At 50.8% G+C, this 26259-nt stretch overlaps 12 protein-coding genes across 12 annotated transcripts; 5 read left to right on the top strand and 7 right to left on the bottom strand.

Moving 5' to 3' along the window:
* Nucleotides 1–1431: 1431 nt before the first annotated feature.
* On the top strand, nucleotides 1432–3453 carry KNS1 (serine/threonine protein kinase KNS1; the record flags this gene model as incomplete). The annotated part of the gene is made up of 1 exon (NM_209406.1): nucleotides 1432–3453. The coding sequence occupies one exon, from the start codon at nucleotides 1432–1434 to the stop codon at nucleotides 3451–3453; it is 2022 nt and encodes a 673-aa protein (NP_984053.1).
* A 1244-nt stretch (nucleotides 3454–4697) lies between these two features.
* On the bottom strand, nucleotides 4698–5828 carry AGOS_ADL044W (ADL044Wp; the record flags this gene model as incomplete). The annotated part of the gene is made up of 1 exon (NM_209405.1): nucleotides 4698–5828. One exon carries the CDS (start codon nucleotides 5826–5828, stop codon nucleotides 4698–4700), a length of 1131 nt encoding a protein of 376 aa, NP_984052.1.
* A 419-nt stretch (nucleotides 5829–6247) lies between these two features.
* Nucleotides 6248–7399, bottom strand: NUP49 (FG-nucleoporin NUP49; the record flags this gene model as incomplete). Its single annotated transcript, NM_209404.1, has 1 exon — nucleotides 6248–7399. One exon carries the CDS (start codon nucleotides 7397–7399, stop codon nucleotides 6248–6250), a length of 1152 nt encoding a protein of 383 aa, NP_984051.1.
* Nucleotides 7400–7723: 324 nt separating this feature from the next.
* XRN1 (chromatin-binding exonuclease XRN1) lies at nucleotides 7724–12148 on the top strand (the record flags this gene model as incomplete). Its single annotated transcript, NM_209403.1, has 1 exon — nucleotides 7724–12148. The coding sequence occupies one exon, from the start codon at nucleotides 7724–7726 to the stop codon at nucleotides 12146–12148; it is 4425 nt and encodes a 1474-aa protein (NP_984050.1).
* Nucleotides 12149–12311: 163 nt separating this feature from the next.
* Nucleotides 12312–13124, bottom strand: BUD13 (Bud13p; the record flags this gene model as incomplete). Its single annotated transcript, NM_209402.1, has 1 exon — nucleotides 12312–13124. The coding sequence occupies one exon, from the start codon at nucleotides 13122–13124 to the stop codon at nucleotides 12312–12314; it is 813 nt and encodes a 270-aa protein (NP_984049.1).
* A 129-nt stretch (nucleotides 13125–13253) lies between these two features.
* Nucleotides 13254–14351, top strand: SAE2 (ssDNA endodeoxyribonuclease SAE2; the record flags this gene model as incomplete). Its single annotated transcript, NM_209401.1, has 1 exon — nucleotides 13254–14351. One exon carries the CDS (start codon nucleotides 13254–13256, stop codon nucleotides 14349–14351), a length of 1098 nt encoding a protein of 365 aa, NP_984048.1.
* A 319-nt stretch (nucleotides 14352–14670) lies between these two features.
* On the bottom strand, nucleotides 14671–17409 carry AGC1 (citrin; the record flags this gene model as incomplete). The annotated part of the gene is made up of 1 exon (NM_209400.1): nucleotides 14671–17409. One exon carries the CDS (start codon nucleotides 17407–17409, stop codon nucleotides 14671–14673), a length of 2739 nt encoding a protein of 912 aa, NP_984047.1.
* A 465-nt stretch (nucleotides 17410–17874) lies between these two features.
* AGOS_ADL050W (C2H2-type zinc finger protein) lies at nucleotides 17875–18315 on the bottom strand (the record flags this gene model as incomplete). The annotated part of the gene is made up of 1 exon (NM_209399.1): nucleotides 17875–18315. One exon carries the CDS (start codon nucleotides 18313–18315, stop codon nucleotides 17875–17877), a length of 441 nt encoding a protein of 146 aa, NP_984046.1.
* A 1211-nt stretch (nucleotides 18316–19526) lies between these two features.
* AGOS_ADL051W (ADL051Wp) lies at nucleotides 19527–20048 on the bottom strand (the record flags this gene model as incomplete). The annotated part of the gene is made up of 1 exon (NM_209398.1): nucleotides 19527–20048. One exon carries the CDS (start codon nucleotides 20046–20048, stop codon nucleotides 19527–19529), a length of 522 nt encoding a protein of 173 aa, NP_984045.1.
* A 1273-nt stretch (nucleotides 20049–21321) lies between these two features.
* Nucleotides 21322–21834, top strand: AGOS_ADL052CA (ADL052C-Ap; the record flags this gene model as incomplete). Its single annotated transcript, NM_001355310.1, has 1 exon — nucleotides 21322–21834. One exon carries the CDS (start codon nucleotides 21322–21324, stop codon nucleotides 21832–21834), a length of 513 nt encoding a protein of 170 aa, NP_001342256.1.
* Nucleotides 21835–22959: 1125 nt separating this feature from the next.
* On the bottom strand, nucleotides 22960–24015 carry EAF3 (Eaf3p; the record flags this gene model as incomplete). Its single annotated transcript, NM_209397.1, has 1 exon — nucleotides 22960–24015. One exon carries the CDS (start codon nucleotides 24013–24015, stop codon nucleotides 22960–22962), a length of 1056 nt encoding a protein of 351 aa, NP_984044.1.
* Nucleotides 24016–24523: 508 nt separating this feature from the next.
* On the top strand, nucleotides 24524–25939 carry YCK3 (casein kinase YCK3; the record flags this gene model as incomplete). Its single annotated transcript, NM_209396.1, has 1 exon — nucleotides 24524–25939. One exon carries the CDS (start codon nucleotides 24524–24526, stop codon nucleotides 25937–25939), a length of 1416 nt encoding a protein of 471 aa, NP_984043.1.
* Between the last annotated feature and the right edge of the window lie 320 nt (nucleotides 25940–26259).

The following is a 26259-nucleotide window of genomic DNA, read 5'->3' as shown; positions in this document are numbered from 1 at the left end:
GATCGGCGGGAGCGGCGTCCCAGAGGAGCATTTACAGCGGCCTACGATCGAAGTACACCCCTGCACCCCCGCCCTGCCGGATCGCTGACGTTGCATCGTACCACACGCAGCATCGCACCGCGCGCATATTCCAGAGCTGGGGTCAAAACATGCGAACGCATCTCAGCAAAGGCACGCCGGAGAAACCGTTGGCACCAGCTCGGTCTGTCCTGCGTGGCGATTGCCTTACAAGGAAGTAATACATGAAACAGCTCGCGAGGGAGATCAGGAAACATCCCATCGCGAAAGAGTGGTTTCACGCGCACACATTCGGCACCTTCAGAGGTAAAAAAAGAACAGAGATCTACATCCTATAACCCGCTTATGTTTCAGTGCAAATTGGGCCAACGATCGCTAGTCTCCAGCGTATCCGTTGCTAGAGGAAAAATTTCTCGAGCCTGGCGTCGGATCTTCTAAGACCTAAAATAAGAGCGGGCAGGAGCCAAGCAGGGTCTCGGTCCGTATCAGCTCTCTGCAAAGCTTGCAGTCGGGAAACTTTTCCCCGAAACCAACGACAGCTTGCTGGTTACTGCCGGGCCCGGTTCCCCTACTGTAAGTCCCGCCAGCCAGCCAGCCTTATATAATCCAACGTCCAGAACCCAAACATATATTAGCTAATCCAAAGATCCCTCGGGGAGCAACCATAATAAGGAACGTGCATGAAGGCATTGCGACATCCACTGCAGCGCCGCTAGCCTTGCGGCGGGGCGCGATGCGTCAATTGGCAAGAAGTTGCTGCAGTCACGAAGACACCGAGCGCTGCGGCTGCTACCCTGCGATGTTAGCCAGGAACAGGGCAACATGTGAGCAGCCGCGGCTGCGCCGCCATTATGGCGGCCATCCTTTGCTCGGAAGACCGGGAGGAATTTTGAGCTGACGGTGCGGCATGCTGCAACACGTGAGTGCGGCTGCTCGCAGACAGACGTCTGCAAGGCAGCCAGCCACCAGCGCAGGATACAGCAACGCAAGAACGGGCGTAGAGGTGCTGAAGACGCAAAGAGGATTGTTCCGGCTCCCAGAACTGGCATTTCTTGCTCTCGCAGCCGGTTCTATGCTCTTACCCCGGATTCCTTTGCTCGCATGGGCGTCACGTGCTCATGTTACCCGGCTGCAACCCCTCGCTTCGCACGAGTCACCTAATGACTCCTTTAGTTGCTAATGGAACCAGCTTCCTCCAGACATAGCATCCATCTACTATGTATATACATGGCGCAAGCTTGAAGCCAACATAAGCTGAAGCAGGTCTGGCAGGTCTGCAGGTGAGAGTTGATTAACAGCTATATAGCCGGACATTCACTTGTCTCTTGCGAGTCAGGAGGCAGGGGCAGGTACAACCAAAAACATAGAGCGAGAGGTTCCAATAAGGCCCGGGTTAGGCAGCGATAAAGGACGATGGCAGAAAATACACAGCTCCGGAGGAAGCGTACACGGGCGTTTGACCTAAATGGCTCGCGCGCCGTCGGCGCGCAGAACGGACGAATGGGCGCTGCGGGGGTAGAGATGGGGGACGCGACTGGGACTGCGCGCAATGGGCTTTACATTGAGGAGGAGCCGGATCCGCTTGTCAATGATATGCTGCAGAGACAGATGTTTCTGCTCGGAAGCAACTCTGGGAACTCGGGAGATAGCGGCAGCCTGGTGCGAGACGCAGATGATGCAGACTCGTCGCTCGCGTTCATGGGGGATGTGGGCGATATGGTAGGGGAGCTGGCTCTCGGTGGTACGCATGCCGGGAGCAACTACACTGCGCGTCGCTTCAAGAAGCAGCGTACAGTGTCATTACCACAGCTGCCACACGCTAAATTATTTTACCGGCTAGATGCACGCGGACCTGCTGCCAGCAAAGCTGTGCCGCGGCGCAGCCAGAATGACGACGAGCTACTTCATATTAGCGGATCCAGCAGCAGGACTCTGGATGGAAATCGCATGGTGACGTTGCCCGTGATTCGCTCAGAGTCGCCTAGTTCTTTACTACCTCCCACACAGCTTGAGCAGCAAACCGCGTTAAATGGCAGTGCCATTACTAAAGCGACATCTCTCTTAACGGGGCAGCAGAAACTTCCAAAACTTATTACACGGCGGCAAAGGTCTATAAGACGGGACAACTTCAATACGGACAAGGAGGGTCACTATGTTTTCCACGGTAATGATATTTTCGCTAATGGACGATTTATGACGGAGGAACTACTTGGCCAGGGAACTTTTGGAAAAGTTGTAAAATGCGTGGACAACGCAGAACCCACTAAGAAACATGTTGCAGTAAAGATAATTAGAGCCTTAGACAGATATCGGCAGGCCGCTAAGACAGAACTCCGTGTGCTGCAGACCATCCGTGACAATGATCCACTGGGACAATTTCAGTGTTTGTTACTACGTGATTGCTTTGATTACAGAAACCACATATGTCTCGTGACTGATCTCTTTGGTAAATCAATATATGACTTCATGTGCAACAACGGCAATCCAAGATTTCCCGGGTCCCATGTTCAAGCTATCTCTCGGCAGCTGATTAGGTCAGTCTGCTTTTTACATGACCTGGGTATAATACATACTGACCTGAAACCCGAGAACATATTGATATGTGATGAATCTTTTGTTGAAACACCATTACCAGACACTGTGCTAGCTACCTTGAGTACCCGCAGAAAACAAGTATCCGGTGGTAAGCACAAAGTTCTTACAAACCCAGAAGTGAAGCTCATTGATTTCGGATCTGCTGTATTTTGTGAAGAATATCACCCACCAGTTATTTCAACACGTCATTATAGGGCCCCAGAAATTGTATTGGGTTTAGGTTGGTCTTTTCCTTGTGATTTGTGGTCTATTGGATGTGTACTAGTTGAGCTCGTTACCGGTGAGTCCCTTTATCCAATTCATGAGAACTTGGAACATATGGCAATGATGCAACGGGTGAATGGGCAATCTTTTCCTAGGAAAATGATCAGCAAAATGTTCTATAAAGTAGAGCACAAACTAGGGAATTTGCCGACGGATTTGATGACCACTGTGGTAAGGCATTTTGATAAGACATCTATGGCATTACAATGGCCGGAACGGAACTATAAAGGAGAAATTGTAACAAAGGAAAAATCCATGAAACGCGTGATGGCAACATGCGACAGGCTAGATAAGCATATATCTACAAAACTACAAAGAGATTATGGTGAATGGCTCATAATAGATTGGGATTATACCCCCGAACAGAATTGGAGCATGATTGAATCCAAGTTTTATAATAGAACAATGAGGATAGATCGCGAAACCTTTCTATTCTGGTACTGGTTTGTAGATCTATGCCGAAAGATGTTTGAGTTTGATCCGACCAAAAGAATTACCGCAAAAGATGCGATGGATCATGAATGGTTTACCTACGGGATTTTAGATGAGGGAATATCCAGTTTTGGGCAAACCTAACATTATATCTGGATGATATATCTAATGGGAAGAAATGTGGTTATAAGGGTTGTTTCTGCGAAAGCCGATTAACCCGCCCGTTTTCTGGTCTTGTATATTAGGCTAAAGCTGTTTTCTAAAGGAAGGTAAAAGGTTCCGCTAGTTTGGGTTTAGAAGATACAATTTTAAAGAATACTGTACAGTTGTACAATTGTTATCTTCTTCATATTTGGCAACTTTCTCTGTTACATTACGCGTAATGCACTGATTATCGCTTGCTTCTATTGGGGAATTGTCATTTTAGATTTGGAGATATTATCACTTCAGCTCCACAGTGAGCTGTACCCGTCATCATCGTTGGATGTTGGTTAGAACAGCAATTTCTAATAGAGCTCTACTCGTCCAAGATTAACTTTGATGGGCTATTTTGTACTATGTTTGGAAGATGGCAAACCTCAGTGGAAATACGGAAGTGTTATAAACTGGCAGGTACCGAACGATAATCGATCATTATGTCTCATGTGATAGGAAAGCTGCTGGGGAAATTGATTAATAAGTATATATATATAGTGATGTACTATAAAGACTGGAGGGCCTGCTACATCGATTTGTATATTTATTCATGTGGTGAAGTCAGCATTCGTACTCATAATACAATTTTCAACTGGGCTTCTTTGCATCGTTAAAATCAATATGTTATTTTATTTGATATATGTACACTAATAACCAAGTAATACTTGACAACTGAAATGGAATTTCTTTCTTTATAGGTCATTAATATTTTGCGTGTACTGACACTTGCTTCCTGTGTGTGTATCTGACAGATGTGAAGGGTGTGTTTTGAACTTAATTAGGGAATCATGGTTACGCAATGTACGGCCTAGAATTCACGTCGAACATGATAATTCAGCTATATCGTACCACCAGTGCTTAGTTGCCGACTAAACCAACAGTGATGACCTGAGCTGCGGTGTTCCATTACTCTAAAGCCAATGACTGGGTAAAAAACACCATGATCTGGAAAGTCATGCACTCTGATCTCAACAGCGCTTGTACCTTGTCCCTTCGCAATCCAAGCCGAGGCTCATATTATGAGGTGAGTAGTTTATTCCCGTTATCTCCGCCGTTAGATAGCCTGGAAATATTATTTACCAGTTTTATATACCTATTTAATTAGATGGTATAGAAATGGCTAGCCATAAGAGTAAGTGTTACTTAGATCATAATTCGCATTTTGGGTTGTCACTGCTGACTTAACTAAGGATTCAGAAGATAGAGGCACACTTGGCCACATATTTGCGCACTTGTGTAGCGACCAGGACCGTCTTTCTCAGTCCCCACCGTCTGAGAGCATTGTAGTTAAGCAGACCAGACTGTAGCAAGGGCTCCACCGTTCTTTGCTTTATAGATATAAGCCTACTTTCGAACCTCTGGAGTGGTATATTCAGTTTTGGCTGCAGCTCCCTGAACATAGTACTTAATGCATGAACTGCCCCTTCATAGGAGATCTCCACTGTTCGGCATGTCCGTTGAATGTATATAGTCACTATTTCCCGCACATTATCGCTTGCAGAGGCAGCTATTTGCCTCAATGCAGAATAGCTTGGCAGACAATATGCACCTAGTTGATGTGCTGGAGCGGAGAGGCTGTCGTGGATATGTGTTCTGAAAACCTGGTACTTGTAAGCGAGCTTGGGCAGCCACTCATAGTTAAGTCGATAAAGTAAAGCCACTTGGTAAGATAGCACGTTGGATACAACATACTTACCAGCATACAGTGCCAGAAAGTCTTCCGGGGCATGTACGGGATAGGCGACCTTATTCTCGAAGTCAACCATAAACCTTTTAGTCCCATACTTTTCGAAGGGCACGGGTAGTCCAGCGCTATTGAACACTAGCGTATCATCGTTACCCAGTCCCAATACAGACGGAGTCATCACTCCAGGACTAGGGTAGCCCGTGTTCTGGGGTCGCAACCAAAACCATAACTGTTGCAGCCAGTAGTATGCTACCACCGTGGTGGAAGAGGTCAACAGCACCACTTGAAGGGTAGAAAGACTTCCGATTCGACTTACTGGATGCGTCGCGCGCTCTCCGTTGCCTGCAACGGGGTTGTCGCATTCACTATGTTCTTTCGGGACTGTAGACTCCTCGGAATCTGCCTGCACAAATGTGCTCTGTCCATATTCGCTCCCTTCTGCTTCGCTCTCCAGCCCGCCACCATTGTCCGCCGTATTCGGCTTGAAAACGCACTCAGATTCGTCACTGCTCGTATTGGAGAGCACGTCGTCAAAGTTTAGCGCATCTTCAATTACCTGGGCTTCTCCTATGTCACAGGCGTCTACGACTCGCACCACGTTCCATGCGCGGTCCAGCTCTCTGTTTACAACCGGCATAATCCAACCGCGTATCCTAATCTGTAAGCTTCTGTCCTGTGCCCTATACCGCCTGTCAGACAAAAATGGCTTCAACAGCACGCCGCCAGATTTCCTCTCTCTATATCTTGGGCCTTTACGATTCCTCGCAGGCTCTCGTATTGCGTTCCTATAAATCTCGCTATACACAACAGGCCTGCTAAGTCGCCAAAAGACTGTCCAACTCCTTAACTTCTTCAAGTGTAATATTGAAGGTGTACAAGTTCTATCAGTAGTTAGTTCGTAGCCCCCTTGCGCTTTATCTGAAACATGCCTCCAGCAGTATCGTTTGGAATGACCCTCGGTTTTGTCGCTTCTCGAGCGATAGCGCTAATGGCAGCGATCTGCGATGTCGCGTACCCCAGGACATAGTCAGAACCAGCCGGAGATCTGCGGTAGACCTATGACGAAATGACAGGGTTCTTGCCCGAGCCGTTTAGCTCCTTGACACGTTGATGTAGCTGTGCAACCCGCTCTGCCATGTCCATGAATAGCTCGAATTCTTCGATTACCGTAGCTACAATAGAATTGATCCCGGTTTTGGTTGGTTCCGCGTATTCTGTCGAATTCTCCTGGGAGCCGAACATATCGGAATCGAGGCCATTTACAGCGCTCTTGATGTCTGATAGCACACGAAAGTACTCGTCAAGACGTACCCTGTACAGCTGTATCTTCTCCTGGAAAAACTTCTGCAGCTCTGCAGAGGAAACCTTGGTCCCGGGGGTGAGCAGCTGGTTCAGGATGAGCGAGAAGCACTCAGAGTCCCGGATGTTGTCGTCGGTGAGAGCCTTGATGGCCTGAATACGCTTGAGATCTTGCTGCAGCGATTGTGTCGTAAGAGAATATGTCTTCATGATGAATTGCACGTCGCGCGGAATAGAGCTAATCAGCTCGAGATGCTCGTCTTCTTCTGCCCGCAGGTGATGCGATATGGCGACCTGGCGCTGGATATACTGGTCCAGCTGCTCGATCTCCTGGCGCACCTGGGGCGGCAAGTCGCCAATGCGCGTCATGGAGGTGATCGGAAGTTGGGCAATGGAATGTAACGCTGACGGCTGCGGCTGAGGCGCAGCCTGCGTGCCAAACAGGGCACCAGGCGCACCGCCGCCGGCACCACCAAAGAGCCCGCCAGTGGCAGCTGGCTTACTGCCAAATGCGCCGCCGCCCGTGCTCTGAGTGCCAAACAGCCCACCGGGCTTCGCTGTCCCAGTTGTATCCCTCCCGAAGAGCCCTCCGGAAGACCCACCGGCATTCTGCCCAAATAGACCCCCACTGTTCGACACGCCTTGTTGCCCGAAGAGCCCTCCGCCGGTAGCGGCGCCGCCTGCACCAGTCTGTCCGAAGCTAGTCCCTGTGGTCGCGCCGCTAGCTGTTGTCTGTCCGAAAAGACCTCCGCTCCCAGCCCCCGTCTGAGGCTGCGCAGCCGCCTGCCCAAAAAGTCCACTGCTACCCTGGGCCCCACCGGTTCCTGATTGATTCCCGAAGCTGAACATATGCTTTGATGGCCCGAGTGCTCTTGTTTTCCCGGTATGCCTGTGTAGTGCGCCTTCCATGCGCGATGCGCCAGCTCAAATTTTCTCTCCTGCATTGCATAACGTCGGAGAGAACACGAGATACAGCACTATATACAGGCTTCCATGGCCTGTTTAATCCACAGAGAGGTCTAAAAAGGCCTCTGAACCATTATAGAGATCAATTACTAGCTACATTTAATAGCACGTGACTAGACGTTACCCGCCCATCAGTCACTCTCCACGAAAGCACGAAATGTTTCTTGAAAGCCATTTTGCCACCTGCGCCGGTAGTTGATGAAAGTTCAATCAATAACAACATTCAACACAGGTGTTTGAACATCCGCAGACGGGCAATAAGTCAGGATGGGGATTCCAAAGTTTTTCCGTTATGTGTCTGAAAGATGGCCGAATATCTCGCAGTTGATCGATGGGACGCAGATTTCGCAATTTGACAACTTGTACTTAGACATGAACTCCATTCTACACACCGCAACACATGGCAATGAAGACGATATAAAGAAGCGTCTAAGTGAGGAGGAGGTATTTGCGAGGATTTTTGTGTACATTGATCACTTGTTCCACACCATCAAGCCACAGCAGACGCTCTACATGGCGATCGATGGGGTTGCGCCTCGGGCCAAGATGAACCAGCAGCGCGCACGTCGGTTCAGGTCCGCGATGGATGCAGAGACATCGCTCAATCGCGCGCGGGAGCGTGGTGATGAGATTCCAGAGGGCGAACCGTTTGATTCCAACTCCATTACGCCCGGAACCGAGTTCATGCACAAATTAACGACGAATCTAAAGTACTTCATCCACGAAAAGGTTTCTTCAGACTCTCTGTGGCAGAATAAAAACATCATTTTGTCTGGTCACGAGGTTCCCGGCGAGGGAGAGCATAAAATTATGCAGTATATCCGCACTCTCAGAGCGCAGCAGGATTACAATCCTAATACCAGACATTGTATCTACGGGTTAGACGCGGACCTTATCATGCTTGGTCTATCGATTCACGACACACACGTAGCATTGTTGAGGGAGGAGATTCTCTACGGGAGAGCACAAAAGCCAAAAGCGCTAGAGCAGCAAAACTTTTACTTACTACATCTTGCCATAATGAGGGAATACCTTGAGCTTGAATTTCAGGAGATCAGCGATGAATTGGAGTTTAAGTTTGATTTTGAGAGGCTCTTAGATGATTTCATCCTAGTTATGTTTGTCATCGGTAACGATTTCTTGCCCAACTTACCGGACTTGCATTTGAATAAGGGAGCATTTCCCGTGTTACTACAGACTTTTAAAGAGACGCTAAAACATTTGGATGGTTACATCAACGAGAATGGCACAATTAACTTTGCGAGGTTTTCGGTGTGGTTAGATTATTTGTCCAAATTTGAGCTGATGAATTTTGAACGTGATGATATCGACGTAGATTGGTTCAACAGTCAACTTGAAAATATATCATTGGAGGGAGAGCGGAAACGGAAGCGCATTGGCAAGAAGCTTTTGCTAAAACAGCAAAAGAAAATAGTTGGTGCTGTGAAGCCTTGGTTAATGAAGAAGTTTAGTGAGACGCTATCTCCAGATGTGACTGAGGAAGAAATTACTATGACTCCATGGTTAGAAAAAGACTTGGCGGAGAAGAATATAGATTTTTTGAAGGAATTTGCACTTGAATTGGGACTTATTGTAGTTCACTCTGATTCCAACGATACCTATACTTTCAAAATTGATCTGGACAGTTATAGCATGAATCAATCGGCGGAGGAACACCAGACTCGTGTAGCCGAACTAAGACGTTCGATAAAGAAGTTTGAGCAAGCCATTATCATTAACGATGAAGAGGAACTAGAAGAGGCACAGGAGAAGTACAATGAAAGGTTTATTCGTTGGAAAGACTCCTACTATAAGGAGAAGGTTGGCTTCTCTATCCATGATGAAGACAAACTTAAAGAAATGGCAAATAACTACATCGAAGGCCTACAATGGGTATTGTATTATTATTATCAGGGTTGCCCATCATGGTCTTGGTATTACCGTTATCATTATGCACCAAGAATATCTGATATCCGTAAAGGATTGGATGTAAATATATCTTTTTCATTGGATCAACCTTTTAAACCATTTCAGCAGCTTATGGCTGTCCTACCGGCAAGGTCAAAAGAACTGCTACCACCAGTTTACAGACCATTGATGTATGATGATAAATCACCGATCCTAGATTTATATCCAGCAGAAGTTGAATTGGATAAGAATGGGAAGACAGCTGATTGGGAAGCAGTCGTTAAGCTTAAGTTTGTTGACCAAGATAGATTACTCGCTGCAATGGCTCCTTTGGATGACCTGTTGACTCCAGAGGAAAAAAAGAGGAATATCGTTGGTACCGATCTAATTTTTGTTTTTAACCCTCAGGTGGATAATGTTTACAAGTCTCCATTGAAAGGAGTTTTTACCGATATTGCGAACAATCACTGTGTTGAAAGAGAATATGTTCATCCTTCCATGGAAGGTCGCAGCATTTTGTATGGACTTCCAGAAGGTGCTAAGTTAGGGACTTCAGCTTTAGCTGGATTCCCGACTTTAAAGAGCATTCCATTTAACGCCCAACTTGCGTACAACGAATGCACCATATTTAACCAGCCATCGAGACACCATTCAATGTTATTAACTATAAAAGATGTGTACCAATCGAGTAATTTGAGCGTCAATGATGTCGCGGAACGTTATCTTGGAGAAATCGTATACTCCAACTGGCCTTACATTAGGGAATCAAAAATGGTGTCAATAATTGACAATAACTACGTTTATATCGCCTCTGAAAAATGTAAGAAGAGCGGCGGTACCAGTGTCGTAAGAAAGCCTGCGACTCCCGAGGAGAAGAAGGCTTTCAGCTCGATGGTCAAGAACATTATTCACGGCTATTCGAAGAAGAAAGGTATTGTTCTCCCTGAAGTTCGTGCCATTGCTAGGGTGCTTCCAGTTACTGGGCTAATCAGACAACCGGATGGCTCTTACCAAAAGTGTTTCTCTAAAGTCGAGGAGTTATATCCTCTTCAATTGATAGTCGAGGATGTGGAGAATAAGGACGAGCGGTATATGGAGAGACCACCGCTTCCTATCGATGAAGAGTTTCCAACTGGTTCGCGTGTAATATTTTTGGGAGATTATGCCTATGGGGGTGAAGCTACAGTTGATGGCTATACCAGTGCTACGAGGTTGAAGTTAACCGTAAACAAGCAGTCGACGAAAGCAGAGCCTAATATTGGCAAACGCAGAGCGGAAATGGACAGAAAGGCAGTCCACTACTGGCCATCCTTTGTAGTTGCGAAAAGATTGGGGCTCCATCCACTTTTCTTATCCAGAATAACTTCCCGTTTCTTGATCGAAGTTGACAATAGATCAGTGAATGTTGGCTTAATGGTAAAGTTCCCAGCTCGCGATGAAAAAGTTTTAGGCTATGCGAGGAAAAATAGGGAGTCATGGGAATATTCAAACTTAACTCTCCAATTGGTGGACCAATATAGGAAGAACTTCCCTGACTTTTTCAATGCTTTAATGAATGTGGATAAGAAGATACCGAAATTGAAGGATCTTCTTTCAAGACGCAATGCAGAGGAAGCAAGTGCTATGTTGGCGTCAATTACGGCATTCATAAAGGACGCCCGTCAATCATTCGTCATTGTGCCCCTAGAGAGTGACTCGTTGACCAAGGCTTCTATACAGGCTGTTGAAAAAGAGATCATGAGGATTGCAGACTTGCCAGATCAGTCTGAGAAGCGCCAGTTGGCAAAGGTGCCGAGAGAAGCTATTCTGGATCCTCGTCAGTCATTTGCGTTGTTGCGCACTCAGAGGTTTGACTTAGGTGACCGTGTGATTTACGTGCAAGATTCTGGAAAGGTGCCATTGTTTTCCAAGGGTACTGTGGTCGGATACACGACAATAGGTTCAAGAATATCTATACAAGTTTTGTTTGACCAGGAGCTTGCAGCTGGTACTACATTTGGTGAGAGATTGCAAACCAACAGAGGGATTGGTGTGGACTCCTCTTGTTTATTGAACATCAGCAAGCGTCAGTTCATCTATCACTCAAAAGCTTCAAAACAGTATACTGATAAGGCCGCCAAGAAAAAACAAACTAACGTACGGCAACCACCAAAGATCACTCCTGAACAACGGAGGAAGAGAGTAGAGGAAACCAAAAAGCAACAGGCACATGAAATGCTAAACCGTATCCGGAATGAAAATAGTTCTGTTCCCGACAATTCCAATCAGCTTTCAGGCACAAACTTTGCGAATGGCATAAAAGGTCCATCGATTATCATGAATACTCAGGTACCATTAAACACCGTCGGCAAAAGCGTTGCCAACAATGTTTATAACGCTGTTGTAAGTCAACTAGCAAACCCAGCTATGGATCAGAACATTCCCTTTGGCCTACAGTCTGCGCATATGATGGCGAATCATATGCCACATTCAGGTATAGTTCCGCTACCACCGAACGGTATGGTGCCTATGCACCAGCCGGTAGTCTTCGGTTTCCCACCCCATGGAGGGGCACCGCCCAACATGCCTGTGAGTAGAGACTTTTCTCGCCCAAGCATGGTTCCACAAGCGTTCCACGTTAATGCAATTGGTAACATCACTAACCCGCCAGTAGACGAAGCATCGACTGCTGCTATGAAGAACTTGATACATCCGCAGAGGCAGGATAAGAAGGAGGCCGGGAGGTCGCAGTACTCAGGTCGCGGGAGGAAGGGCCCTTACCGTGGGAATCACGCGAAGAAATAAGCAACATTACATGTTTAGCCCTTCTTTTTGCAAACGTGAGTCCCTTCCTGGACCCTAAGTTCTATGTATTTCTCTTTAATAGGGTACATAAAAAATACCACTCTATCTTATCTAGTTCAACCTCATCAATAACATTCGTTAAACGGTGCGTGTGTCATAGGTGTCAGTAATCCTGTTGCGCGGCCATCTGCTGCGCTTTTCGCTCTGCAAGCTCCCCTTGCTTTGCAAACCACTTCTGCTCGAAACCATTTGAGCGATCTACTCCGTCCCAGCGCCATCCAGGAGCTATCTGGAACCTGTTTTCAGGCCATGCTTTGTTGTAAAGCTTTCTCCCCAGTGGAGAGAGCTTGTATGTGGCGGCCGAGGACTCAGCAGTGAACTGGGCCGCAGGGTCATCCCTACGAATCTGCTCGCCTTCACAACGTGCGGGCCGCCAATCTGGATTCCGTAGCTGATGTAGCTGTATGTCTCCCATGTTCATCTCTCTGCTCTTATTTTGCTGGAACCGTTCGCGTAGCTTGTCCGCCCGCTCACGGTCGCGCATATATGTAGAGTAGTCCGCAATCTGGGCACCGGAGCTGTCCCGGAACACAGTCTCTTTATTGACTGCTGCCGCAGCAGCTTCTCGCTGTGCTTCTCGCTGCTTTTTGCCAATCTGTTCCGCAACCTGCTCTGCCGATTGCAGGCCTGCATGCGCTCCCGAACTCATCTTGACCTCATTTGGCTCTTGCACCTCACTTGCAGGCTTGAATTCGGTAAGCTCATTGGTCTCCAGATTCTTAAATAGTCCTGTTCGTTTCGCTTTGGCCTTTATATCCGTTGCATGGCCCGTCGGCTTATTGTTGGTGAAGACTAACTGTTCGGCAGAATCGGTGATACTAACATTGGACACTTTAGCTTCGCGTTTGGAGCCATTCCTTGACTTGGCTGCTCTCTTGGGACCATAAGCCTCGGTTAGGTAACTGTTCAAGGACATACCGGTCTGTATCGTTCGTCCAGAACCAGACTGTTGATGGATTTTGATGTCGGTCGAGAGTGATGAGCTACGAGAAAGTCATGATTTGATAGTGAACAACCCTACCGCATGTAACAAGGTCTCGTACCAATGCTGGTACAAGAGGGTCCACCTAGCACTCAACAATATGAGATCAAAGATTGGCTGCGGGGTCTTTCATGGGAACATCTTGTCTCGCTGCAATATGATATCGCAGATGAACTGGCTAGGCGGGTACGCGAGATGAAGCTCGCGAGCGGGCTGTCCAAGGATAAGGAAGACCATACTGAGGAGCTTATTTCGACACAAACATCTGCCACGGAGGCCGTGCAGCCGCAGACTGGCTATCTACATATGGGCGCGCCATCTACGTTTCCCGAGGGAGATGGCGACTCTCAGCCGTTGATCCCCGGCACCTTAGAACTACGAAACAAGCACTTTGTGCTTTCAAGTTCGCCACTAAAGAAGGAGCTTCCAGAGAGCCAGAACAGCCAGAACAGCCCTCGCCGCAATTTAAGGTTGCTGCTCGGTCCGCGGCTGGCGCCGAAACAGTCCTCGCCCACAAAGAGCCCAAGACGCTCGCCGACAAAAGAGGTAAGCACCCCCCGTGCGAAGCAGACACAGGAGGCTCACGAGCCTATAGATGAAGATGAAGCGGAGCAGATCAGTGATTCAGAGGGCGATCTGAGCTGGGATTCGAAGCTGCCAGACGTTCACGAAGGCCAGGAGAAACGTGCCAAGATTGACTTCAATACCAACCCCATAGCGAAGCGCCCATGGATATATGAGGACTTTCAGGCTAATCATGAGGTGCTGGAGGAGCTCAGTAAAAAGCGGCTGAAGGATCACCGGCGAAATGTGATGGATGGCCTCGCAGGACTGCCCAACAAGCTCGGCGGGGAGGCCAACTACGATAGTAGCTTCGACGAATCATTCCCGATGTACGACAACTTGAGGCATAGGTCGAAGTCTCCTCCGGGGTATGGCCGATTAGACTTTCCGACTACTCAGGAAATACAAGATGACAAACGGAAAGCACAGGATATGATATATCAGCGCACAAAACACCGGTTTAAGATGGCGGTGCAGCGGAAAATCCCCATATTCGAAAGGGAATACTTCTTCAAGAACCCGCAGTTGAACACCTGGGTCGACAATGGAGAGATCTCTTGGTCCAAAGAAGAGCTGCAAATCTTCAAGAGGACATAAAGCAAACTACGGCTTGGTCCGCAGAGTCGTACATCTACAGGCTTGAAACTTTTGTTGCTGCCTACTTACGATAAGTGTGGCATTATATGACATCTACTTATTTCGGCAGCGTTTAATTCCAAAAGCCATCCAATTCTACGAGTGACCTTCGCTGGACTGAATAATGTAATTTTCGGCATCTGTATCGTCATCATCGTCATCATCGTCATCATCATCATCATCATCATCATCATCACCGCCATTAGCAGTAAGCCGAACGGCATTAGCTGATGACGTTGAATAAATAGTTAGTTATAATAAATAGTGGCACTTTGGAAAGTCAGTGCTTTTTATTCTTCATTGCGTTTAATTCATCATGGAACTGCTGGTATGTGTTGAAATCGAAGTGGGCAAAGTTGTAATCCAGATCCATGAACGCCTTCGCTACCTGGCAACTTTTGTAGTAATAATTCAGGAAGCTGCTGCTATATGGATCGATGTTTGGACCATAAAGGCGAGAGGCCCACTTATTATTGCCCACATGAGGCTCTAGTTGATCGGGGAAAAACGCACTGACTGTTTTGTTTATTGGAGCAAGAGCGCCAACCGGCTCTCTAGTCGGTCTGTGAGTCGTAGAATCATCGTACCTAGGCGCTGGGAAGAGATTGTGAAATATTTCGTAGGCGGCCAGTGTAAACCCAAACTGTGGTGAGGATCTTAAAACTCTGGCAGGCCCTCCTTTGAAAAAGCTCTTGATTCCTTCCTCTTTCAATATGGTTCTCGCGGCATCCCATATTCCGTTGTAGACAGATTCACCTTTCTTTGGATCAATCTGTAACCTTGTTTTGATAACATCGAAAGGTGTAGTCAAGAATGCCGCCGGCATCCCTGCTAGACCACCGGATACAAGTAACTGCCACGTATTGAGCTTATTGCGTTTGTCAGAATCCTTGGGGTCAAAGTTGAAAACATTACTTTTAATGTGAGCATAGGTGGGGAAATATATTGCAGAGAAAGGAATATCTCTTAATAAGCAGGCGCCGGCTCCCCGGTATAAACCAATAAGTCCGAGGTTTTTGATCACCGATATTGCATTGACGCTATTACGGGCTGCGTCGGCAACATAGTCGGACTTAACCTGAAGCCTGATCTTTACAATCTCTAAGGGATTTGTGAAAACGACCTGGCAGGCACCCGCTGTAGCTCCAGAGATTATCTCACAGGGAAGAGACAGCTTCCCGTCCCTACCAGCAAGAGTTGCACGCATATGATCATTTACCGTTAGCTTGATAGCCTTTTCAGGTGCGACGCCGATTAACTGAGGCCCCAATCCAGAATACAATCCTCTAACGCCTTCCTTCGATAGTATTTTAAGAAGGCAGTCGATCGAATTTTTATACTTCGAGAAGTCTCTCTGGGCTTGCATTCGTGTCTTCACCATATCGATTGGATATACAACCATAGCACCTATGCATCCCGCTACCGAACCCAACGTGAAGTTATAGATAGAATCGAATATCGGGTAGAAATATAAGTTCGAGCTCCGTGATTCACTCTCAATGCGCCGCAGCTCCATGTGATGAACCAAGTCGTTAAGGTAGTTCGGATTGACGATCTTCATTATATCTTCCAAGGTCAAGGCTTCGTTAACATACTCGTCTGACAGCCCATTAGTCTGGACTGATTTCCGCTTTTTGAAATGTAACCACTCAAAACTAGAGAGAAAAGAGCTCCATGAGAACACACTTCGCCAGTCGGTAGATGATATCTGCTGTTTAGTATCACCAGCATCTGCTTGTATGATATTCTCGAAGTCATCGTTGAATTTTTCAAGGCTTTCATTATGCAACGAAGATGCAGCATTCCCATTTATGTACTCGTTGTGGATGAAGCTGTCTATCTCCGAATCTCTATGATGGTATGAAAGCTCAGGATTATTCTGCCGTGCGTTGTTCAAGTAGTTTAGCTTTTTAGAGTTAGTTACAATAGAGAAGAGGAGGGATATCTGCGCGGGCGAGAACTCAATAATGTTGTTGATCTTATTGTACTCCGTGTTCATAAACCTCAACAGATCCTTCCTGCTGATATGCTGCTCCCGAACATCACGATCACTGAATTTATGAACTTCCGCGTACCGGTGGACAATTTGGTTGAGAAGATCAAAGTTTTGTATCAGGTAGAACAAGTCTCGAAAGACGTTGTAATTGATGTGGTTGTTATCACATTTAGCGCAGCTAAGGGTCGACATGTTCAGCGAGTTGAATATATCCGCTGGGATTTTGTGCGAGTAAAAGAGCCGCATGAGATAGACAAGCTGATTCTTGCTGATAGTCATAGAGTTGGTACGGTGGTCCAGCTGCGATAAACAGTGGAAGCCCAGCAGCAGCTTTTCCGACTTCAGGTCATTCTGCACTATTGATATCAGCGAGTTCAAGGTGATGTGGGGTCCGTTCTGCAATAGGCCCCGCGGGTAGAACTGGTACCATTTGAGCCAACGGAACTGCTTCCAGTCGAGAAACAGCTTGTTGTTAACGATAAAATCGTCGCGTACACAGCTGTGCAGTAGCCGCAGAGTGGCTTGGAACTGCTCTAGGTCCAAGTAGAGCTCGTCGAACGAAAGAAAGCGGTTACCGTAGTTGATTGACTTGACCGAGGGGCCGTAAGCGCGCTCCCGTGCAGCGTCAAATTTCCGAAAAAACTCATACAGGATGATAAAGTGGTAGTTGTCATATTCTAGCACGTTGTTGAAGTAGAACCAGTCGTTCACATTGAGGTAGCCCTTGTTATTCTCATCGATTGCAAAGAAAATGCACCCGAACACTGTGTTCGGTATCTGGTTCAGGTTAAAGCAGTGATCCGTGAACTTCGAATAGAACGACCGTGAGTTCGAGATGAGGTCCACAAAGTCGTCGAACAACAAAACCTTCTCATTACTGGCTACGTGGCCCCCAACAACCCCCCCGTGCTCATAAGACGCCCGCAGCCGTCTTTCGTCTTGTCGCAGAGGCGTGGCGTAGGCATTGAATATGGCCAACTGTCGTTTCTTCTTTACAGTACTCGCGCTAGACAATTCCATCATTAAATTTAGCTCCAAGCGTGATCATCGGTCGTGTGTCTCGGCAGATACTGTTGCTGTACTTATCCAGAGTGTTATGAAGCTATGCCAGCGCACGCCTTTCCTTGGTAATATACAATTTTACCAGTCTGCTCGTAAGGTTTCAACGCAGTGAAAAATTTCGCCTGGGCGCGGGCAAAAAGCTTATGCGATGAACAGGTCATTCGAACAGTCAACGGGGCATGGAGCCAATGCGCCGATTGGGCGAGGCTGGGGCCAGCGACTGTATTTTCGGTGCGTTCTTCTGCCCAGCCATGCGGGGCCGGAGGCGGATTTGTGCACTGTGCGGCACAATGCGGCTGGCCGCACGGCGAATTGTGTCATCTTCAGTGTTTGAGGCGCGGCAAAGCGCCGCAGTAGCCACTGCCGAAAGTTAGACATCGGGGATACAACATGCAATCAATGTACACACTATATAAGCACAAGCGGCTACGGGTCGCTGGGCTCCTGCGACGAGCCCTGCTCGTGGTGCAGTTCGTGCCCCCTGTGGATGCGCAGGTGACGGTTGAGATTACTCTTGACATTGAATGACTTGTTGCAGTTGGCGTAGTCGCAGAGATAGGGCCGGATATCTGCGTGAATCAGTAGATGAGTATTTAGAGATGTTTTGCGGGTGAACTCCTTGAGACACACCGGACAGGTTTTGCTGTTGAGGGCCATCAGCGGAGACAATGCCGGCGGCGAGCCGAACGGCGACGGCCGCGCTGCAGGCGCGTCGCCGTCGGCGGCCATCGTGTACTCCTGTTCCCCCGCCGTCCCGCCGTCCTCGGCGCTGCTCTGTCCAGGGTCCTCCAGCCGCGTCCATGGGTAGCTCTGTACAGGTCCCGTAAATGTCTTCTTCGGCTCCTCGGAATGCAGAGTCGGTAGCATCTTGGCCGCCGGGACGCCGCGGGCTAAGCACCAAGCGCGCTAAATATATATCCGTGCAGGTACGCCCGTACGAAGCTTCTTTCACACATCCAAATATACCTTACGGTGTGCTCTGCGGCCGGGGCGTTGCCCAGCAGACACTTCTGCAACTCTACACGGTTCGGCCATGCTTTGTTCCGCGAACACTGCCAAAGAAAATAGGCACTGAAAATAGCAACCTCTCTGTTGGGTCAGTCAAACCGGAACAGTGACTTTATCTGCCTATGAGTCGTCTGGCTTGTCATTTACCCAGATTCCGGCCCAGCTTTCCGCATTCCCTTAAACCCTTTACTCAAAATCGGTTTACTAGCTTAGCGCTCGAGCGCCAAAGACCGTTGCACGATAGCGATCCGTGCGACAAACGGAACAGCTAGAGAAATGCCTGATTTGAAAAAAATACGTACCGGGTCAATCCTGAAATGAGAGATCCAGCCGTCTCGAGCGTGCCGGAGTTTGCTTTTAGTAGACCCTAGTGGATAGGCAAGCTCCGGATTCGGGCCTTTGCACGTGGCGTAGGCGCACGCAAAGAAATTGTGGGCGATGGCAGTGAACACGTAATGCTGCAGCAGAAATTGGCTGGCAGTGCTGATCTACGTTTGGCAACTTCGGGGTACTGGCCAGACAATATACCGTCATGTAAACTGCGCATCGAGAGTTGCGTTACAGAGCTTTGTGGGCTTGGGTGTCGGGTAGGACCGCTAGGGGGCTGCCTTCCGATGGCCGGCGCATCGCACGGGTTTAATTTGCTTTCGAGCGCGATGCGGCAGGATGTATTAGGGACAGGGCTGCCTTTACCTGGGCGAATTTCGTGGGATTGATGCTGGAGGCCTCTTGTACGGTTTTCGGGACACAGTTGGGCGGATAATGATCCACTGGGCCTCAGACGAAGGGGAGGAGCAAACTGCAGCCACACAGGGTCTTGTTGTCGAGGCATTGCGCGATGAACGCGTGCCGTCCCGAAAACCACGCACACGCTGACGGCTAATACCCGGGCTGCTAGCTACATATTGGAGGCCAAAACAAGAAGCACTGCAGGGAGCGCAGGTGGACGAGGGACAGAAGGACATTGGATCTTCGACTAGACAACAGCGGTCATATAAACCATGTATCTACACCTGTACTATAGGCCGGGGCAGCAACGCCCACCGGCAATAGCAGAGTCAGCAGCAGGCTCAGGAACAGTTTCGCTTGTGTATTCGCTCATGCCTATAGAGGTTGCTTTTAACGTTGAATGTCTTGTTACAAGTTCTATAGGGACATCGGTAGGGTTTTGCCTTTGTGTGTATGAGCATATGGGTCTGCAGCGACGTCTTCCGTGTGAAGCTCTTGCGGCATATAGCGCACGTTTTGCCCGAGACTTTATGGACACTATTGGCTGGGTCAGAAACCCCCTTGCTGAGCTCACAGCTCAGCGTGACATCTTGGAGGGCCAGTGAGACAAGTTGGCCCTCGTATAACCGTTGACTACCACCCAGGCTCAAAGCTCCGCCGCGTAGGGTGGCATCCGTCTCTTTGTTCTTGCCAGCGAGATCAGGGTTACCGCCCCCCCGAGCGCAGGGAGCAAGCGAAGAACCTACAGCAAGTCCTTCGTCCTGTGAGGCTACCGGTGCCTCGAATTTCACTGTCCATGGAAAACTGTGTAAGGGTCCCGTAAATATTGTCAGTGTCTCTGGTACCTGGTACGTGTGAGGCATGGACGGACCACACGAACGCTCGTGCTGCTATGGGGAACGGATCCGACTTGGTTGAAATGCCCCAGATATATATGCTGCCTGGGAAGTCTTGGCCGCTCGTCGAGCAGGCGGGAGTTCGATCAGTTTAATGTCCGTCTCGGGGACGCTCCGCTGGAACCATGAGCCATATTGTGGGCAAGAACGCAAGACAATAGTTCCTACCAAACTAGAGAAGGTCGCTTGCTCCGCACCTAGTTGTCGGTGCAGGGACAATTGCTTCGGCGCCCCGTAACGGATTATGGAGTCTTGCTGCATCCAATACCGCCCGTGCCCACCGTCGCTGGCGCCATGAACGAGCGTTCGCGGGGAGAAATGCAGCACCTCCGACAATGAGCGTCAAAAGAGTGGCGGCTTCACCTTGCACAGGCACGCGCTATTGTCCCACGCGGGTTACCGGCGGCGATACTGGCTGGCCTGCCAGAACCCGACGACTGCACGGCAATGCCGCATGGAGCGGAAGCTGCTTTGGAAGCTCGCAACAGCTGCATTATGTGCAACCGCCACATGTGTCAGGCCATATTATGTCCGAATGCGGCCACACGGGCGCTGCGAGGTGGTAGTGCATTTGTCCCAGCAGATGCTGACGCAAGATCTTGCCTGTGCCGGCATTCTGGCGCACGGAGTGTTATCTTGAGAAGGGCATCGCAGCAAACCTCGATTCTGGGCCTTAGACACTTAGGATAGAATCCTAAACACACCTACATGTGCCATCTATACTTCAGCAGACAGTCCTTTGGTTGCTGTTGCGACTGTGAATCGCCCGGAATTTTTCCGTTTGACAAACGTTAATCTTCGAGTAGCTTAGATAATACATTTGGACAGGGCGAGATCTAGCAGATCTCGACAGCAGCGGACTGTGACAACAGCCAGCTGGCTTGTGACACGTTCTGGCATTTCTTCCGAGGACAAGTAATTAACGCCATAGCTATCTAGATGTGGTCTGGCATTTGGGGAATCAATGTGAAACGAAGATCGACTCCACATATGGGATCCATAGCCGGGGCTATTGGCCTGCATGTCAATTGCGCGACATGCACGATCGCTAGAACGTGCTGCGGACTAGCGGCGCTCAGTTGGCAGAAGTAATTCGAAATCTTCAGAAGCCGGCACAAGCGGCAAGACCGCATGGTGGCAGGGTATTTTTGATAGCAACAATTCCCGCGTAGAGTGCGGGATGCGGCGAGAGATATAAATACGGCACACACATGGGCTACTGCGGCGGACTCTGCAGACCATGATGGGACCGGCTCAAGAGGGTGCAGTTGTGAGCCTCGACCCGCCCGATAGGCAGATCGGCGAGGAGCCCGCGTGGGAGTCATTTCTTGACATACTAGAGGACAGCTACACTCCGTACGTCGGGCCGTTCCAGAGCTTCCCTTGGACCCAGAGCTTGCCGCACGGAGAGGACAGGGGCTTGACGCCGCCATTGACGCTCAGCCTGGGCGCACCGCTTGTGTGCGCATCGCTGGCGGATGCCAGACCGCTTTCGGAGAAGACCTGTCCCATTTGCAACAAGACGTTCACACGCAAGGTCTCGGTGGCCATCCACATGGTTGTGCATACCAATCTGAAGCCCTATGCCTGCGACTTCCCCGGGTGCAAAAAGAAGTTCAACGTCAAGGGGAACCTGCAGCGGCACACGAAGTCCCACCACCTACACGGCCACTCGCGCCTGCAGACAGGCCCTCCCGCTGCCGCACCCAGCAGCACCAACAGAGTTGCTGCCGGGCCGCGCCACAGCCCTTAACGCCACAGCTGATGCCATACCCTTGTACTACTATGTACGCCGTGCGGGATTCGGTGTTTGGGCCTCCTGTTTTCCGCTCTGCGCAGGCATTTTGCCAGGCGGTACATGCACCGTTTCTGTACCGGCTTTCGCAATGTCCTATTTACCGCATCAACACAAGTATGCAATATTGGCAAGAAGTCCGCTTCCACCGACCGCTTGCAACTTCGATTTATCTGTAACCGCCGATATAATCTATCCGGGATGGCATTCCTGGATACAGCAATGTCTTCTGGGCATATAGACATCCAGAAGAACTTTGCCCTACGCCGACCGCAGCCTGCCACAGAACCGCGCACCCTCAACCCTGTTTCAATTGCTATATCTTGCCAGTAGCAACGAAGATCTCCGCTGCCAACGGGCAATTATATAATTCGGCGTATAATGTAGGTCAGGCAAAAGATAGGGGCAAGTAGGGGCTTTCCACTCCATCGAAAGGCCCTGCTCTGTTTCTACAGAGACAGTGCAGGCTCTGACCATACGGCGCCTGTGCCCCATTTGCAGCACGTCCTGCCTTCTGGACACGCCGGTTCTGCCGGGCGTGCGTGCAACGGGCTGGAGCCCCCAGGGGTGGACGTCGCCATATGGTGAACAGGTACGCAGAGATCAGAATAATGTGCATATTTCCAAAAGAAATACATGCCAGTTAGAGCTGGGCGCTGGCGAAGGCTGATGACTTTCCCCTAGGCACAGCGTCGAGCTCCACAGCCTTTCACTTGTTGCCAAAAGGGGGGCTGCCCCAAATGGGAAGCAAGCGTAAATCTGGAGAGTCCATTTTGCGTTCGGAAGAGCGCGGTTAGCAAGGCACAGAGATGAAAAGTGTTCTGAGCAGCTGTCATGGGGCGGCAAATTATGCATGCCCGCAGCAACGGCTCGGGCGCGGCCTCGCACGGCGGGCACGTGCGGCAGCGGCGAGAGCGACGACTGTGCCCCCCGCCCTCGGATATCCACCAGCAGCGGTGCCCCGCGGGCGGGCGCCCTGCCGGCGCCACGCGGACGCGAAGGTCAGCTTACCAAAGGCCGCCGCAGGGTCAAGGCTGTGTGGGACACTCAGTCAGTATGAATAACAATTACATAGCGGGCGTTTCACATGCCCAGGGCCACGCCTTCGTACTGTGCGGAGGTGTTGATGTAGTCGCCCGAAACCAGGTCGTCGGCATGCGTCGCCATCCACGCGAGTAGCGACTCGCACTGGGCGACCACGGTGTGGCAGCTTTTCTCGTCCATCGTCGTCCCGCAGATGAGCTCCGGCATCATACTCAGCAGCCGCAGCAGATGCACCCCCCCGTAGACCGCGCTCGGGCGCGGCTCCGGCGGCGCCGGCAGCCCGCTCGCTGCGGGCGCGGCGCCACCGCACGCCTCGTCGAACTGCAGCCGCTCCAAGCGGTACAGCAGCAGGTGCGACAGACACTGGTCGAAGTACAGGTGCACGCCCTCCACAAACTCGTGCAGCAGCGTCTGCGCCACCGGCGACGCAAGCTGCGCTGTGCGCTCGCGGTAGTACGCGTCGAGGATGTCGCCCACCGTCGGCGCGCACGGCAGCGCCACCAGCTTGCGCTCCTTCGTGATCCGCTCCCAGTCGTCCACCAGCAGCGCCTTCAGCTCCACCGGCATCCGCACCGCCAGCCGCGGCCCCTGCGCCGGCGCCGCCGGCGCCGCGGGCGCCGGTGACCGCTCGCGCTTGCCCGGCCGCGCCTTCGCCCGCTTCGCCGCCGCAGCCGCAGCCTTCGCGTCCTGCACCAGCTGCCGCTTCAGCGCCAGGTTCTCGTCGTTGTATGGCCGGATCCGCTCCTGCCCCACCCACTCGTCCCACGTCGACTTCCACCCCTGGTAGTGCACAAACCAGTGCTCCCGCCCGCGGCTCTCCGCCGGCAGCCCGTCCTCCTCCTCCAGCGGCACCCCCGTCCGCGTGCGGTCCCGATACGTCTGGCTCGCGGGGTCGTACACCCGCAGGACCCGCGCCTCGTACAGCAGCGGCCCGTGGTAGCACAGGCACTTCCCGTCGATCTCGAACGCCATCGCTGTGTCTCGCGGAGAGGTTGTCGCCGCCCGACGCGCCTCAAATTTTTCACCATCGGAACGCGCCCCACACATGCCACGACACTGCACCGCCTTCCGCAGCACCTCTACCGGTCCAAACATCGCCGCCCCGCGTCCCGCCCGCTCTCCGGCCTTGCAGGCCACGCCCGTGGCCTGCCACGCCGCCCGCCCGTGTCACTTTGTACGAAACCCTCGCCTGCCCCACGGCCTCTGCGTGCCCGCGTGTTCACGGCCGGCCGGCCGCTGCCGTCCGCTGCTGGCCCCACGCCACTGCGGTAGCCGTGGTAATTCCGTCTGGCCTTCGAGCAACCTGTCCGTTGCGGCCTTTGCAGTTGCAAAAGATTTTCATGTTGGCATGGTTTTTGTTTGCGTTTCTTTCTTTGTTCCTCACCACTTTGGACTGGGGTCAGACAACAGAATTTGGGCTGCGTCAAGCTTTGGAAGCAGGTAGCAGCGACTAGTATTGGGTTGTGTAGGGTGCCACAGGACTCGGACGGGTGTGCCAGTTTGAGCGGGCAAAATAGAGTACAGCCGGTTTCAGCAAGAGACAGGCGGATTCGACGGTGTGGCGAGGGCAGCGAAGACAGCGCTTGCTAGAGGCAGCGACAAGATGGGCAACCGGGGGTCGCAGCACGTGGTGGGGATCCACTACGCGGTGGGCCCGAAAATAGGCGAGGGCTCGTTTGGGATTATCTTCGAGGGCGAAAACATGATGGAGGGCGGGGACGCGGGCCGGCGGCCGGTGGCGATCAAGTTCGAGCCGCGGCGGTCGGACGCGCCACAGCTACGGGACGAGTTCCGCGCGTACCGGATCCTTAACGGGGTGCGGGGGATTCCGCGGGCGTACTACTTCGGGCAGGAGGGTGTGCACAACATCCTCATCATCGACTTGCTCGGGCCGTCGTTGGAGGACCTCTTCGAGTGGTGCGGGCGGCGGTTCAGCGTCAAGACGACGTGCATGTTGGCGAAGCAGATGATCGAGCGCGTGCGGGCGATCCACGGGCGGGACTTGATTTACCGCGACATCAAGCCGGACAACTTCCTCATCTCGGAGTTCCAGCGGGAGGTGGCGGCGGGCGAGGTGGTGCGCGGCTGCGCGGCGACGGCGGGCGGGGACGCGAACTTGATCTATGTGGTGGACTTCGGCATGGCGAAGCAGTACCGTGACCCCAAGACGAAGCAGCACATACCCTACCGGGAGCGGAAGTCGCTCAGCGGAACGGCGCGATACATGTCGATCAACACGCACTTTGGCCGCGAGCAGTCGCGGCGCGACGACCTCGAGTCGCTCGGCCATGTGTTCTTCTACTTTTTGCGCGGATCGCTTCCATGGCAGGGCTTGAAGGCGCCCAACAACAAGGCGAAGTACGAGAAGATAGGCCTAACGAAGCAGAAATTGAAGCCGGAAGAGTTGATCTCGGAGAATATTCCGGTGCAGTTTGCTGAGTACTTGAAGTACTGCCGCTCGCTTCGCTTCGATGAGGAGCCAGACTACGACTACTTGATTTCTCTAATGGACTCCGTCATGCATGATTTAAACATAGAAGATAACCAGCACTATGACTGGATGGACTTAAACAACCACACCGGCTGGAATATAGCCGTTAATAAGCGTGCGAACTTGCACGGCTATGGCAATCCGCACCCCCGCAACAATAACCACACAACCAGCAACCTCCATCAGCAGCAGGTGCAGGGTCAGGCGCAACTGAAGCAGCAACCCTCCTCACCTTCTTACCATATGCAATATCAGGAACATTCACACAAATACTCCAAACTCCATAGGTCGCATTCCCAGAGTACGCCACATAGAAACTCCCAGTCGGGCAAGAACCGTGTGGAACTTTCTACGGGGAGCAATGAGATACTCACCAATCACCCGTCAGGGAAACAAGCAGTTGCTGTGCAATCATACGACGCGTTCGGGAAGCGCGTCACGAGATCTGGGCAGCAGAACCATATAGAACAGGACTCCCTTACCGATGCCGGATTTTTTAGTAGGATCTGCTGCTGCAGGTGGTGTTAGCTTTGGTGCAGGTGCAAAGAGGGAGGGCTTTCTGCTTCCACTGCTACGATAGGGGTGCTTAAGATGGCTGTTACGCCTACTACTATAACTTCTACTTTTACAACTACTTTTCTACTACTACTGATGCTTTTGTATGAAGTGTTTTACTGGATTTCATCATTGAATATCCCACTCTTGCTTGGCCCATCCATGTGCTTGACTGCCGGCTACGATGTGCAGAATTTCACACGAAATCCCGGGCGGTCTATCTTGTCTTGGATCCAGCTTCTACCATGCACTCTCGAGTACAATGCAGAGATAAAATCCACTGAGTTACTAGG

This window comes from Eremothecium gossypii, chromosome IV (assembly GCF_000091025.4).
Source record: "Eremothecium gossypii ATCC 10895 chromosome IV, complete sequence".
Lineage (NCBI taxonomy): Eukaryota > Fungi > Ascomycota > Saccharomycetes > Saccharomycetales > Saccharomycetaceae > Eremothecium > Eremothecium gossypii.
The sequence above is the reverse complement of the archived record's forward strand: the minus strand, read 5'-3'. Positions and strand labels throughout refer to the sequence as shown.